We start from the raw sequence: 17224 nt of genomic DNA, 5'->3' as shown, positions 1-17224 counted from the left end.
GGCCATCGTACACTCTCTTAACATAAGCTGAACAGCGCTCGGTTAGCGCTCGTGCCTCACAGCTAGAAGGTCCCGAGTTCGATTCCCACCTGGACGGGGCCTTTCTGTGTGGAGTTTTCATGTTCTGCATAGGTTTCCTCCGGGCTGCTTTAGTCCTCCAGTGTAGAGCTACTTTTATCCTGCCTTAACGCTCGTCTACTCTATATATATTATCAATGCATTTCTTTTCCTTCCCACTTTTGGTGTCTTTCTATAAAGCCACTATTTGTTTAGGCTTTCCACAGCGTGTAATAGCCGTCTATATTCTGGGCTCTTGTAAAATCTCGCACCCTCGGTTCGAAATGTGGTGACGTGCCTTTCCTTGTAAACACATTCATTTGCTTGGCTTTTAATTCTGCCTCTAGGTTTCCGTCCCTCCACCGCCGCGCCAAGTTCTGTGGTTTGTGAAGCCCCGGTTTAGTCACTTTCTTAAAAGCGCTGCATATTCGCTCCAGCGCGTGCAGCCAAAAGGGAAAGTGATCATTGGATAACCCCCAAAATCTGAAAAACATATGTGGGGGCCCATGGACACAGAGGAAGCGGAGACTGTAATTTTAATAATTTTTAAATATAGTCAGACATGCAGCGGTTGTTATAGCTTTTATGGCGTCCGTAAAGTGTCGTCTGTATGATTAGGTTTCGCTTGTGGTCTTGAAGGCAGATTAAATGAAGGGTTTTCTAATTTGTTACAGGGTAGTAAAGATACAGGAATAACCAAGGAAGTGTGTTTGTGAGGTGCGAGGGGAGTCCGGGGGAAAGTCCGAGTGGAGCGATGGCGCGTATGACCGACCCGCATCACCACATTTAGCCAAGTTCATCAACTTAAAGTGGTCGTATTTGGCATGATTGTCTCTTTACTTTGGGCACCTCAGCATTGATATTTCACGTCCATGTACATTTAAGCTGACTGACCAAAACTAACTGTTCTTGGTCATGTCTAGGTTCAAGCAGCACTATGAGCCCAGAGAATCAGCTGACATCCTGAACATCCTCAATGACCAGGTTATTCCTTCAATAGACTCCTTCTTCCCTGATGCACAGGCATGTTCCACGCTGACTAAGCCGGGATGCATGGGGCTCACATTGGGAACGAGTGGTTCAGGGAGCATGAGACGTGCTGTTGTGAAATCTGCCTATAAACGTGTCCCTGTAAAGAATTTGGATGCTACAAAGATGTTAGGAAAGTTACGAATGAGTTTGGACCACAGCTGCTATTTTAATTTAGTGGCTTCCCCTTTCATTGTTTGCAATCAAATAAATCAGGTATAGGGTCTTTAAGGTAACTGAGAAAATTAGCTATGCTGACATCCTGGTACAGTGGTATAATGGGACGACATATCGATGGTGCTGTGACAGACGCAGTTTAGGTTTGTTAACGGTTAATGGGCTTAATAGACTTACTCTTATGAAACTAAATCTTTGAAAACTGTTGGTTGTACAGGTGAAACTTGGAAAATTAGAATATTGTTAAAAATGTATTTCTGTAATCAACTTAAAATGTGAAACTAATATATGATACAGACTCATGACGTGCAAAGTGACATATATCAAGCCTTTGTTTGTTATAATTTTGATGATTATGGCTTATATACCAGTCTGAACTGTGGCGACACTGGTACAGTTGTCTGCTTTAAATGTTGTTGTGTGTTTGTTTTTGTTTTAACTGGACCTCGAGTCTGCAACAAAGGTTGATGATGATTGATGATAGTCCATTTTTAAGTTTTTAAGTTTATTTCAAATTCATGCTTGCAGTCAAAGACTGAATATTAGCAAGAAATGACACTGAAAACATTATTATTAAAAACACTTTCATGAGATTTAAAATAAAATATGATAAAATAAGATAAGATCCGATCACCCTTTCAAGTCCTTATTCTACAACCTCACCACTGATGATCCAAATCTTCCAGTGTGGTACTTGTACTTGGAGATGTTATTTCCACTGCACAGATTTCTTTGAGACTTAAAAAATAATATTAGATATAATCAAAAATATATTTTCAAAATATTGAGGTTTTTAATTTGGGGATTTTACAAGCTGAGCTATAATAATCAAAATTGTTACAGCTAAAGGCTATTCATATGTAACTTTGCATGTAATGAGTCTATCATATTAGTTTCACAGTTTAAGTTGAATAACAGTAATGAATGCCCTTTTTAATGATAGATTCTACACAAATTCTAAAACTGCCACTCCATGTTTGATTCGTCAATTTAAAATGCATTACGTGTCCTCTTCTGGGCCTGCTCGCCAACCTTGGAAAAAAAAAATACTGAATTGGGCACAGATGTGGACATATCCTGCATAACATAGGCTTAAAAACATTCTCCTCTGCACTTAATGTCAAATAAAGTCTCTGCAATGATGATTCAGTAAAGTCCGAGACACAGGGCTCCGGATTTCACCTGGAGCTCCCTCTACAGGCGACAGTGGGAATGACAAAGTGAATAGAATGTGGTCAGATTTCAGACCTGCTCTCTGCGCGTTTGTTGTGCCATCTGTGCTCATCAAATAAACAATAAGCGACAGATAAAACAACGGTGAGATTTTACAACAAGGTTCCTCGTAAGTGCTAATCAGGGACAGCAAGCAGCCGTGTCCCCGCCGCGTCCTGCCCCTCCCCTCTTCGCCCTGGTGTCCTGTCCAGTGAGTAATAGCCATTGACACATTGATCTAATATGTTCCCGGTCGTTTTTCCTGTTACTGATGTGGTCCGATGCTCTCCGGCGTCACCTCCGCATGCGCCCGCCATGACATCTCCCCTTTATCCGTAACTGTAATGAAGATTTAGCCCGGCTTTCAACCCTCGCCCCTCCCCGGCAAATCCCATTACCCGCGACCCCGCCGTGCCTCCATTAGGGGCGGGTCATTTGTTAAAAAACTGCAAACGCCAAACAATTGCAGCGCTGTTCTGTTGCACCGGGTTATCATGGCCTATTAGAATCAATTGCAGAGAGCCCATTTTTTCAGTTTAGGGCCCCGAATTGGATTGATCGAACTCTGTTAATGCCGAAATCGATGGCGCAGCCGCCTGAAAGTAAATTATTGTCAAGTGAAATGTTTGTATTCGTCATAATGGCTGTAGGCCTCGATACGCGGCGCTGGCTTGAGTGTCGTCTTTGGAAATGTCGGCAGATGTCGGCCTGTCACGTACGAGCGGCTTAGAACTTTGTCTGCGGCACCTACTCCATCTTCTGCATCGAGCAAAAACACAAATCCAATGAAGGAAAGCACTATACGGCAATATCGGGCCGCACCAACAAGGGCCAACAATGGCATTTTGTACGTGGCTCGGTTTTCAATAGGCTGCGTTCAAATGACGTTAGAGCATTCTTAACGTCTTATATAGAGTTTGGAATCACATTGAATGTTATCCCAGAAGTCTGCCATTTTGTGGGGAACTTGCGAACGTTGTCCAGAGATTAACATTAGCTAAGAAATGTAAACTCTGCCGCCGGGTCACTGTAGCTCCAGGATTTTACATTGTGAAACCTCCGTTGGTTTATTTGTTATGTATTGCACTTAGCATTTTTTTGATAATGAGTTGGCGGAGAGTTCAGAATGAAATGGTTGGATTGCCCAACTCAAATAGTCTCGGTGTATGGTTTATGTCTCTGTAATAAGGCTTATCAACATGAAATAAAAAAAATATTATCTCTCAGCACAAGCTGATTAAACTATTTTTAAACTGCGTGTTTTTGAATCTCCAAACAGGAAAGCTTGAACCTGATTATTGTTTGTAAAGATGTATAATCTTTGTGAAGATTATTGTTTGTAATATCTGCCATATTACAGTTTTTTCCTCAGTTGATAAAACAGTAAATGTCTTTGACTCTTCATAACATGACTCCAGTTTGTGGCGTGCACGCCGTCTCCTAAAAATGAGAGTGCAGTGCTTTGTGAATTGGGTCCGTGCTGTGTTTAGTAGGGATTGAACCATTCACAATTTTGATTTGATTCAATACATTTAATGTGCTGAACATGGAATACAATTGATTTTTTTTTCTTCCAGTGAATAATTTTCATTATTCACAGGGCCAAATCCGGCCCTCCAGCACAGAACCTCTGGCCCCCAACATTCTTATGCAAATAAGAGGTAAAACATTTAAACTACATTTAAACTACATTAAATGCCAGAAATAGTGTCAGTATTTAAAAATGTCCTGACAGAACATCCCACTTGGTCATATATAATATAAAACAGTGATTCTCAACTGGTGGGTTCGGACTCAAAAGTGGGTCGCGGGTCTAAAGGGAACATTTATTCATTATTTTCCATCTGAAACTGCACAGAAACACTAACAGAGTTTTGTTTTCATCAATATTTCACAAACAAAACGTGTGTGGAAAATACAATATTTTATACGATATATGACAAATGACAGTTTTATTTGTGACGCGACTTGTCATTAAGGTAATGTTGGCTCTCGAAGCCGGACCACCTGAGAACCACTGATGTAAAACGTTGGCATTTGCAGAAAAAAGGCTACAATGGTGAGGTTTGGCCCTTGGTGTTTTGGCGATGATGAAAATCGTCCCTCCACAACGCAGACTTGCCTACCCCTGTATCACTGAGAATTGTTACATCCCTGCCGTTTAGAGAAATGAGTGTAATGTATCAGGAACAGGGTCTCATCAATGGAAAAAAAATAGATTCTTACTGCGTTTCTGCATTTCTTTTCTTTTTTTTAGTCCGAGGGGGCGTGGTGTTGCGCAGCGAACAGCTGTAAAGCCGACACTTCTCTCTCGCTCTCTGGAGCGCTTTGACAAAGCAGAGCGGCTTCCCATGGAGACATCAAAACAATTGAGATTTGAACGTTTCTCTGAGTTTCTAAATAGTTGAAATCAAAGGACAGCTGAGAAACATCCTGTTAAAGTCTTCAATCTGAGAACCAGGCTGTTTAAATGCACACGCCATAAAAGGCAATTGATCTGCGCCAACACGCGGTGTTTCAATAGTGTCAACAATGTTGTCGTTGAAAATTGACTTGAAACAAATATATTTAGGCATTTGCCTCTTCCTATAATGTTAGTGCCAGAGGAGAGAGGTGGAGAGAGGAATTAAATCAGAAAGAGTGTTTGAAATTATCTCAGAATCTAGAAAAAAATCGGTTTAGTTTAGGATTTCTCAGGAACTGCGGCACATAGAATTAAACTGTTTTAACCTACGGAGAGCTTAAAAAAAGCATGTGTCCATAGATATAACATAGAATATGCTGTGGTGCTACAAATATCATGGAAAATGGTCTGTATTGTTGGCACTCAACAGCTAATTCCACAAAACAGCGCGACACTCAATGTGTTAAGACGTTGAACTTCATGTCTGTTTTTGTATCAAGTGGATTGTTAGAATTTTAGAATTCTGGCCTGTTATTTTCAGTGGGTCACAGACCGAAAATGATGACACACTTTTATCATATTGCACACTTAACTGCGCTTTATTTGGGCCATGGCTTGTTTAGATGGGTTAAATGTGTAGCCTGCATTTGAATTTACTGTTCCAAAAGCTGTAACCATTGGGATTAACCAGGAGAGCCGCCTTTTTCTCTAAACCGTCACAATAGGCCTCTTCTGCGCGACACTCCTCTCTCTTTACAAACAAAGCGTAGGGGGCGATGGCGATCCGTCCGTCTTCTGTGACGCAGTCGTTCAAACAGTGACCGATAATAAAGGCCCTCTAAAAGGCAGGGGGAAAGGAGGCACTTGGGACGGCCCTGATTAAGATTTATGCCTAAACCCCCCCCCCCTCACTCCCCGCCCCGGGGTTTTGTTGCGTTGATGGAAGGGTTCGGCCTAAATGTGTTGCATGACAAAGCACTTCCCCTTTTCGGCCTTTTTGATTTTCTTTCTTTTCTTTTTTTCCACGGAAGAAACAAATATTGTAGGAGTTCCTTCGAAGAAAAACAGAGCAGCCGAATGTGGAGAAATGTGTCGTTCTTGGCCCGACGCCTATTTCTCCTACATAAATTCAGGCAGCTCAGGTTACACTCAAAGCAACCGTGCTGGGCTGGAAAGGGGAAATCTTACTGTCAGATTTAAAGACGGAGTGCTATTTAAGAAAGGGACTGTATAATCATAACTAATGTAGAACCTATTTTGATGTATTATTTCTTCATGGTTTAGAATATTGCGCTTTATGGTTTGTATCAGTGGTTTTTGGCCACGATGTATATTCACTTTCTAAATTTTAAATCTTTCTGTACGTCAGCTCCAAGACACTCAAATGAACTATTCCATATTCCTGTGCAAATGTATTGTCCCAAATCATACACAAAGCTATAATAAGACCTAATAGAAAGGCTGCAATATATCGTTTGTGACACAGTGACACATTAACTGATGTTTCGTGAGGGCGTCCGACCTATTTCTAATGTTTTGTCCCTGTTTCTGTCCAGGACGAGCCCTCCGTACTGTTGTGCTGACCTGTACTCCCTGAGAACTGGAGAAATGGTCAAGTCCATCCAGTTCAAGACTCCCATCTACGACCTGCACTGCAACAAACAGTACGTCTCGGAGAGCTCTTGCTTTGCACAGGTTGTGCAGGTGGACTGTGTGCTAGAAAATGGCAAAAATATTGCTTAGAAAGATGTTTGAAATGCGGACACTGAGAGATGACCGTTTGCTTCCGTCCGCAGTATCCTGGTGGTAAGTCTGCAGGAGAAGATCGCTGCCTTTGACAGCTGCTCTTTCACCAAGAAATTCTTTGTCACAAGTAAGTCACCATGGAAAGCCTAAGCACTGCCAAAATATATTCTTCTTCAAATTATATAATTTAGCTCTTACTTTAAAGCCATTCATAAAGTATTTATTTCAAAATGTATTTATTATTTTTGAAATTAAGTACAGAAAACACACATCAATGTACACTTCATTGTCATACTGGGGCAAATAGTCAAGGACAAGGATCTTGAGTAAACTTATGTTTACCATAGCCACCCCAGGGTAATAATACCCCCCCCCAAAAAAATATATATATATATCAAATGTACATATAGATATCTCGGATAACTTTGAAACGAAAAACAACTCTACAACCAACAAACAGACAAATGAAAAATAAATAATAATGATAATAATAATAAAATAAATAGATACAATACAAAAAAAGAATAATCCCAGCCATTCATAAAGTAAACAAAAATGTGTATAAAAATGTATCTATTTTACTATACTGTATTATATCAAAAGTCTTATGATGGTTTTGAATGTATTTGCCTGTATTGTTTTGGTCAATTCATGTTCATTAGTGTTAATTTACTAATAGATACTATGGGTGAAGCTTATCACATCTTTTATGCAGTATAGTATTTGAAGCACAGTTCATAGTTTTGAAGCATCCAGATCCCTGCGCCCTGACGTATCCGAGTGTGAACTCCTACGCCCTACGCCCTCGTCAGGTGTAGATTTCAGAAAGTACTATCAATCCTATGTTTTGACACTGTGTAGGAAATACATGCACTGTCTGCTCTTTTCTGTGTCCAGCCTGCACAGAGCAACTTATGAATGCATTCAGATTGTTATTTTAGCGATCTGTTGTGAATATAAACGGCCACATTGAAGCATGAATGGTGTAGCCATTGAGAAGCACCAGGCCGCAGTGCCAGTGTGGCCTCCCCCGCGTCTCGATGACACTGTGGTTAGGTGAGCTCATGTGCGTCAGCGCTCACACGGCCGGTGTGTTTGGGGTGAGGTCTTGAGCCTAAATACTGAGGCCCATTCTCAAAACAAGCTCTATGCACTGACCACATAGACACAAGCCTCTACATAAACCACTCTGTCTGCTGACCACCCCACAAGTCCTTCCCTTTCAACAGTTTATGGTACAGATCCTTCAGCTTTTCACACCAAGGACCACCTGAGGAAGCCTTCTCTTATGTCATGTTTAAAGTATGAAATAGGGATAAACAAAGAAACATTTAAACAGTTGCTTAACCAGGGTTGGACTGAACCAAGGCAGAACAAACTTAGAGCTGGACAATTCATTGAAATAGGAATTAGAATGTTTACAATTACTGAATTGGAAAGACTGGAAAGTGTTGACTCACTTTTTTTGTTTCATTTTGGACCATCTGTTAGGATTGAGACGATGTTTTAGATAAAAGCTAGATTGTCCAGCAGTCCCCAGGTTACAACCCACTCCCCCACACGTTCTCACCACATTCACGACCACACCCGTGCATTTCCCTACGGGGACAATAAAGTAAACCTTAACTTTTAAGTGCAAACTTACAGACACTCACTTTATCACTTTAACCTCATAGTGTTGTAGTAAAGAATAACACAGTTTAACAAAACAAAAAGAGCACAAAGCAAGTCCATCTACCATGCAGAATTTAGCCACATGTGCTCAAATATAAAGTCATCACAATGGCAATCACAAAACATGTCAGACAAATTGAAATGGGGTTTCTCTTTCCTTTCCCCGTGGCCGTCGTTTTGTCCTGAGGATCCTGTGAGGGGAAAAGGCCAGAGCGTATTTACGTACCCATTGTGTCCACTTAAGTCGTCCCTGCAGTAAACTGACCTTACGCCGGCCGCTCTATAACATGTCTCCTGTTTGTCTGCTGCTCTTCCTATCTCCGTCTGGACCACAGGAACACAGACATGGCCCCGAGTCATCGTTATTAATCGCCCGCTCCTCACAGCGCCGTTTGGGAGGTAGCGTTCGTAAACAAAAGCAACTCTTGTGATGTCCACTGGCGAATGTCAGCCACTTCTCCAGAGACATGTTTTCCTTCCCTCCTCGCTTTGATTTCGACAACTGGAACTAGTCTGAGATATCATTGTTTGACTTGCAGACCGAGATAACTCATTTAGAGCTTGGCCACTAAAAGAGCCCTAAATATTTCCTGTTTTATGTGTTCGGCATGAAACATTATCTACGAGAAAGGACCAAACCGTTCGTAATGTTGACCTTTCCGTACAAGTGTTGCATACTGTCCCCGTTTGATTTAAAGTACTGTGGAAGACTTCTCAATGCATAGTCTTTTACGCAAGTTCAATGTAACGTGTAGTCACTTAAATCACATTTACAAAGAAGATAATGAATAGGCTTGTGTTTAAGTGTTGTCCTCTCTCCTAAGCCACATAGTTACACAAGTGTTTCTGAAGCAAAGGTAGCTCTCTTTATGTTTTTGTTACGTTAATGTAGCTCACCAGGTAAAAAGAGGTTGGTGACCTCTGCATTAGAGCTGTAGATCCAAACAAAACTGTCCCAGGGTTTAGTTGTATTGGTCTGTGTTTCCAACCAGTGGTACGGGGACCCTTGGAAGTATTTCAGATCTAAAAAAAAAAGGTTAAACTGAACAGTGCTTCAGTATTATATTAAAAGAAAACTTAAAGGGACTATACAGGGTTTAAAAATGTTTTAATTATGTATTTTTCTCCCCTTGCATGTTCCAGCCATGTCCTAATGTGTAGAATGAGCCCAGACCTGTTCACAACTGCCTCTAAAATCCTGCAGGTACACGTAAGACCTGAGGTGGCAGTAGTGAGTATAAAATGACGAACCTGCATCTAGCCCCCCGTAATGATAATTTGCAGTAAAAGGTTTGAATTTCAGGGTGTTTTGGCTTTATTTGTTTTAACACAATATACAAATAAATACCAGTAAATGATTGGCTGCACCTTAAACTTACTTCAAGTAAAAATGAGAGACTCGAGGGGTATGTGAGACAACAAAGGTTGGGAACCTGTTCTAGGTTATTGAACAAATCCAAACCAAAGAAAATTCATATTTTCACTGCATTTTGAATCAGAATAGGATGGATTAAATTTACTTAAATTCCTGTGAACCTAATGTGTCGAGATTTATCAGTAACTTGAATTTTTACACGTACTGTGATTGATCATCCTGAAACTGTATGTTGTCCATATGCAAACCTACAGTCCTCCTTGAAAATGTGGAGGAAAGGGTGGACCGTGTTGAAGCTCGCTTATAGTCGCTTTCTTGTGCGTGGAAGGAGCTTTATATGTAAAATGTGAGACTATTATGAAAGTTTGCTTCTGGACTGCAGCTAAATGATGTCGACCTTCAATGTTCTCCACACAATTAGAAAATACCAATGATAAAAGCCTATATTTTCCCAATTGAATAACTCCATTAAAACCAACCTTTGCAGAGCCAGTCTTACTCATACCTTCCCCTCCGCATCCGATCGAGCTGAGGACCATTTCCTTCTCCAGATCTGACCTTTTGTATTGGAGTCCTATCATTTTTTAATTGAGTTATTTTTCCGGCGGCCCCAGACATCTCCGCTCTGTAGCCTGCCCCTGTCATTGGGAGCGTGTCTGCTCACCCCAAAACGACACACAAACCGTTTTTATGAAAGAAAATTACATCTTTGGACGGGACCAGACATGTGCTGAAACACTGTTGCGTTCTGATGTCTAAATATAAGGCAGGCAATATGCGGTTTTGTTGTAATAACATTTTACAGCTTCCAATTTGAACGTTATAGGGGCTTGGACGTTTTAGGTCTGACCTGGGCGGAAAGTTCAAGGTTCATAATGACACACGTAGTAATTGTGTCTTCTGCTGCTTGCTTTCCGTGCTGCTTGGGCAGAAATGTAAAACTTAAATCCAACATATACAAAAGGCCTGTCAGAAAGGATTAGATGTAAAAATAAGTAACAATCACCACAGAATCTAAACTTTTTGCGAGATATATAGGTGCCCTGTCAGCAAGCACAAGCAGTTTGTTTTTACATGGCACTATATATATAAAAAAAAAAAAAACTTTTCCGGGCCCAAAGGAGCAGCAGTATCTTGGGGCAGCCACTAAATCAAATCAGCCACAGATCAGAGAGGCCGATGGTTGCCTGGCCAGCCACTCCTACTTTCGTCTGGGAATCGTAACCAAACTTTTCTCGATATGTTTTTCACTGAACCAATCACAGATGAAAGGCTCTCAGATCCGTTATCATTGAGAACGAATGTAAGGGGCCAGATCTTCTGCCTGGAGCAACAACAGCGTTAGCACAGACTAGCGCCACATCTTCCATGCAAACGGTGTGCTACTGCTTGCGTGGCGGGGCGTGGCTGAGAAAGACGGGCTCCACTGAGTCCTGGTGTGCTGGTGAGCGCTTGTTGCTTCTTCCCCGTCTCTCTCCTCATATTTACATTAACATCGCGTGGTCTCATGTGCTTCATTCAGCATTTTCAAGCTCTCACAGGACAAACTACAAACTTTATTCCACTGTGAGTTCAACATTGTCCGTGTCTGTGAAAACAGCGCAATTTATCTTCCAGGCCTGTGTGAGGCGCTGTGATGCTAACACAGCTGGGGAGGGCGCATGTGCAGTAAACTTTTGTGGAATGTAAACAGTGAACATGAAACTGATTCAAGGATTTACGATCTACAGAAGAGATGAGGAGGAGAGTTTATTCTTCAGACGTAACAGGACTAAAGCAGAAAAACCTGTCAGTGACTTTTACTGTCAGTCCAAAAACACAGACTGACTCGGCCTCACCTGTGGCTTACGGACTGGTGTGTAGCAAAGAGGAGCGAAGTAGAACCATCATAGATCCATGAGTAAAACTCATTCTAAGGTCACTAGATTATGGATAACAGACACCACTCTGGGGCTGTAATGTGATGCTTCAGTAAAAGTTGCGGAGACGTTGTAACAACGGCCCCATGTAAACAGCGTTTTGAGATCTTTCCACTCTGGGACCTAGTTTGGGAATTTTTCGTTTACAGACCCCAAAACGGACGATTCACTGGATTGATAAAATATCTTTGTGTTTGGTCCTCAGCCTGACTTCGTATGGACAGGGCCTAAAGTCTGCATTTAGAAACACCGGCTCTTTAACTGTTTTCACCTGTATCAGTTGGTTAATCAGAAGATGGCGCTGTTTCTCAATCTTCAGTGGGATTTTTATTAGTTGTTTTAAATTTCTTCGGGTAAACTTCCAAACGTTTCCCTGATTGGTTAATCTGCCTGTCAACCACGCCCTTGAGAACTCTCCAAGATAACACCGGACAGGGAAATGCAAAATTACAGTATTACCTTCATAATTTCAGATTTTGTGGCGGTAGTTGTGGCGATTCGATTTTGTTTAAGCGTATACTCTTACACGCTTTAGACGGATTATTTATGGCCACGCTAAGAAACCGTCTTGCAGGAGTTCAAACCCCCTCTCATCGTTTTTTTTGTCCAACCCCAGCTTTTTGTGGTTCCTTCTGTCTCCTCTCGGCCTTGGAGCAACTCAAGACACTTCTCCACTCTCGCCCCCCCTTCTTCACTGTATCCTCCTACCCCCAGGCCTCACCGTCTTCTCCACCTCATCTGCCCCTGAAGAACGGATATGTAGTGTCAACACGCCGTTCCCCCACACCTTCACCGCATCACATCACATGAGCGTGCATTAGGGCTGTGGCTGTGTGAAGGCTGCGCTACGTCCAGATGGGAAAGATACACTAGACCCTGCCTTTTGTTACGCCGTACATTTATTATGCTCCGTTGTCACTGCTTGGATAGTTTGATACAATGTTCTCAGTAAGTATTGAAACCGCTACAATTCCCAACATGGTGTGAACAGGTGAAAACGCTGTAAGTTATTATTGATTGAGCATTGAGCATTTCTCTTTTAACATCTTGGTTTTAATGACGGATAAAAAAAAGACTAAAGTCACCCTTTAGAATGCTTTTTTTTAGGATGTTTTGAGATGGAGATTTCCTGGAAATAACTAACATTTCATGGTCATCGATATAGGACTTTAGTGATCTCGCAGTGGAGAAATTAACTTGTTTCATCTGCTCCCAAGAATGTGATATAGACAGGAGAATGTGCTGCCACACCCATTGACAAATGAGCCAATCTTTGTCACGAAAAAGACCTTTGGTTTATTTTTAGTTGACAAACAGGATATCTGGACACATTATGCCTATTTCATTATCTCCAAACATATTTCTAAAACAAGTGGGTTGCAGAGCTGTATTTGATTTAGCAGAGTGCTTTAAAATGGACGTTTTTGTGTTTTTTTTTCCGTTTAGATTTGCGTGTGTTAGTCACGGCGGCTCCCTGTGACCCTCACATCTGTTTGAGTGGGAGCAGAATGTTCCTAAATCCTCACTGTTTTTGCTCATCACATTATCTAAAGCTATTTTTATTTCCCCCCTCTCTGTCTCCCACTGAAATGTTGGCTGTGCCGATGTTGCCATGTCCAATTTGAGTTACAGTGGGTAGGTCTGCACTGTACATCGTCAAGTCACTAGTGCTATAGGTGACACAATATCCAGACGGAGGTGTGAATGTTTTGCTGTTGACTTAAAAGTGCACGTCTAATTTTAATTGAATCTTTGCCCTGTTTTGGTCTTTATTGAACATTTGTAAAGTCTTGTTTTGACACAATACTGTACAATACAATTGCATTAGCCGCAGTTCCACATAACAGGCTTGTATCCTGCACACATCTGTCTATGTACCCGCCTTGTCACGTATCTACTCTGCACAGTACAAGCGAGGGTTTCCACGAGCACAAGGCGCTCCCACAGATGCACACATTACTGAACAGGTCTGAAAGGTTTTGTCAGCCGCGATGAGAACAATGTAGACAAATGCTGCCTTTCGGTGGGGTTTATGGAATTATTCAGAGGTGACAAGGCAAATACTAGAGGAATGAAGCTGCTAAAAAACGAAGTTAAGCTGCATGCTAATGTTATGCTAACACCAGCTAACAGCAGCTAAGTGTTATCATCGGCAAATCCCCTTTTAGAACAGCGGTATGACCTGCATGTTAATAGTGAGGGCTGTCTCTCTCCTCTGGCCAATCAGAGGCCAGCGTCTCGGTTCAGCGCTTTGGCCACAGCCAGAGGTTGGTCTTAAACTTATGCCTGGTCAGACCGGTTTGGCCTCGGCAGTGGAGACACTCACCCAACAGGATTGCCCGGGCTCTGGGCTGGGTCGTGCCTGCAAGTGGAAACACCCAATTGAGATTGGTTGGGTACACATGATATCCCAGCATTCTATTCAGTGTGTTCAATGAAGAAGTTTCCCTTTTGGTGGAGTTGAATGCATGTTCGTCATCAACTTCAGGGAAATTTTCTCCTGAATTTTTCCTAACGAAAATATTACAAATTCTGACTACTTTACATTGAAGTAGACATTTTGGATCTTAAGTTTTTGTGTGGGAATAAAAATCAGCAATAATGTCATTTCGCCTTGCGGTTCAAAAGCTGAATGAATCAGACAGGATTTAGATGTTGAAAAATACCAAATATTGTTAAGTCCAAGACTATAAGTTTTGGAGTCTATAGGCGAGACTAAAGAGGAGATGTTATTTTATGCAGATCGCCAACTTCGTTTTTGTTTATGAGCTCCAAGGCAGCTGTGGCTATGATAGCTGCCCGGACTATAGAGGGTGAGGGATGAGAAGCTCATTAAATGAAATGTAAATCAGTTCAAATCACTTTATTTCCAAAGTCTTCCACATGCAAAGCACATACCAAACGTTTTTATTTATCAAACACGGGAGTAATTACATTAGTTGGTAACAGAGGGAGGAAAGGGGAGAGTTCAGCATGTCATTATTTCTAAAAATGTCATTATTTCATGTCTACGTTGGACAGGGTACACCCAGATGAATCTGGTTGGCGTCTCGTCGGTCATGTGTTAAGCGTGCGTTAGTGTCCCCCGGCCGCTCACCGCAGGAGACGGCCTCATTTCCTGGTGCCACTGTCTGCATTAGGTCATGGCTCTCATTAAACCCCATTTATCTTCACACAAACACATTAATGCTTTAAGATAGTTCCACGCTCTCTCCCAGGGCCCCGACCGCAGAGAGGAGGGTCCTATGGGTGCCCCGGATCCTGGAAGTCTTTAGCTTTAGACAGTGACAAATTTCCACGCGGCCTTTTGAGACATTACAGTGCCTCTTTCGCTGCATTCTGCGTATTACATGTGCTCACAACACAAAACTGTGTGCATTGTGTGCTACAAGACAACTGCTATGGTATTACGCTCCAGGATATCCATTAACATAAAACAGCGAGCCTTTTATTGACTTTACTGTGATGCTGCTTTAGTAAGATCAACATCAAAGAGGCGGTAGAGGATGTGTTTTTGTGCATATTTAATTTGGTAAGGGATCAACAAATAGGTATTTTAGCCTAAAGAACCTTTTTGATAGATTAAAGCACAATAAAACGGCGAGTAAAAGGAGCTGTCCATGTCCTTTTATATAACTTTGCTCAAATTCAAATCTGTTTGCCATTTGATAAGTGAGTTCAACCACATTACCAAACTAGCATCATTGGGTATGGACTTTAATAGCTGCAATTTTTTTTTTGCATCATCCCGTCTCTGTTGTGCTTGCTGCAGGCTGCTACCCCTGTCCTGGCCCCAGTCTGAACCCCATCGCTCTGGGAAGTCGCTGGCTCGCCTACGCTGAGAACAAGGTGCGACCAAACACACACTCTGTCTTTTAATATGTGGCAATTGACTCCACTGTTTTATTTGACTTTTCTGTCAATTTAGTTTTTTAGGGCAGGGTCACTTTGCACAGTTAATTCACTCCAATATGACATTCAGATATCCCTATGTTTTCTATTTTATTTTCCTATTTTTTCAATCTATATTTCCAACACTATTTACATTGTGAAGACAACTCCAAATATGTTTTGTTTTAAATTCCCTTTATTCTTGGCATTTTCTCCATGAGCGTCATAAGGTCGTCCCTAAAATGGTTAACTGTCTGTGAAGTCAAAATCATCAGAAAATGCCAAAAATTCGATATGAGTACATTCATAAATGAATGACTTCAGTGAGAATGTACAATGTAAATAGTCTGAAATAAATGAAAGAACAAAACATAAAAGCATTTCCTAACATTTGACAGGTGCTGTATATTGCTTTATCTGTGAACTTGGCTCATTTCTCTGTTTGCTTTGACTCAATCCTCTCATTTCCTAAACTGAGCCGCTCATCTTGCCTGTGCAAAATACTTATGTACTACGGCCTTTTTTTGGACATGTACAACACCCAGAGATTAGGCTTTTGCGCCGTGTCTCAGAGAGAGACATCAGCACAATTGGGAGGACAAACCTAAATAGACTGCCGTTGTTCCTTGTCTTTAAATGGACAAATTCACAATCCTGTAAAACAGCGCTGCGTCTGCGTAATCCGCCGGGACAAACGGCCCATTTCCCAGAGAGTCTATCCACTACAGTTGATAATGTTTCCAAAATAAGATATGCTCTGGACTCCTCCTAATGGGATTGTTAAGCATCTACCCAAACCTTTACAATACAATTTAATAGACAATTTATGGATCGCTTTCTCCAGTAATTGGCAGATGGGGCCTCTATTTTCTTCAAGTTATGACATGATTTTTTCCCCAAAGTAATTTAAGCAAAGGCTATTAAATCGGCATTGTAATTTCCTCTGGAAGATGAACATGCCGTGCCCCCTCTCTTTCGTAGGCAGCAGAGAAATTGATTTTTATATATTCTGAGATGTTTTTTTTTTTCCTTTTGCAGTTGATCCGATGTCATCAGTCCAGAGGAGGGGCCTGCGGGGACAATGCACAGTCCTACACGGCCACGGTCATCAACGCTGCCAAAGTAAGTCACTTTGTGTCTGATATATCATAATGACATTCATTTAAACCTGGCTCTATTCCCCCACTAAATATAAGCAATTTTGTCCAATGTTAAACCTAAAATGACATATCTCAAAAAAGTAATAAATTATATAAAACTTGTGTCACTAATATTTCTTTTCTCTTTCTCATCGTTTTGTCTCACATTCTTTGTGTCACTCAGTTATTTTCTTGACAATATGGATTTTTAAAATCCAGGTTGTGTGTGTTATTATTATATAAAGAGAGTCACAGGTTTTATTTTAACTAAAGAGTTTGCTGTTTGAATAGTTTTAGGGTTAACTTTTTGAAATGAATGAGTAAACCTGAAGGATGGGCCTTGTTCAGTAACATCTGCTTGTCCATCCTCACGTACAGTGCGGCTACATTAAAAAGATTCAGTGTGTCAAGCTCAGGAAAATGTGTAGTGCCATAACCATGGAGGAAGACAGGTATGTCCTCCTCTTATTGCTCTGAGGCCGATCTAAAAGAGTTTCCAGCTCTGAACCACATCTGTGAATGTGCTGACACTGGATCCACCAGGACTCCCCTCACACACGGCTTATGACACACTTCATCAGAGATGTCTGCTGCTAAAGGC

At 41.4% G+C, this 17224-nt stretch overlaps 1 protein-coding gene across 3 annotated transcripts in view; it reads left to right on the top strand.

Moving 5' to 3' along the window:
• The window catches only part of bcas3 (BCAS3 microtubule associated cell migration factor), a 463665-nt gene that overhangs the window by 29647 nt on the left and 416794 nt on the right, over window positions 1-17224 (top strand). For all 3 annotated transcript variants that reach the window (XM_079559235.1, XM_079559236.1, XM_079559237.1), the window contains exons 8-11: window positions 6436-6543; window positions 6676-6752; window positions 15366-15442; window positions 16523-16606. In XM_079559235.1, coding sequence (XP_079415361.1) covers window positions 6436-6543; window positions 6676-6752; window positions 15366-15442; window positions 16523-16606 — 346 coding nt within the window. The remainder of the gene's footprint in view (window positions 1-6435; window positions 6544-6675; window positions 6753-15365; window positions 15443-16522; window positions 16607-17224) is intronic.

This window comes from Gobius niger (assembly GCF_951799975.1).
Source record: "Gobius niger genome assembly, chromosome: 1".
Lineage (NCBI taxonomy): Eukaryota > Metazoa > Chordata > Actinopteri > Gobiiformes > Gobiidae > Gobius > Gobius niger.
Note: the sequence above shows the minus strand (reverse complement) of the source record. Positions and strands in the feature narration are given on the sequence as shown.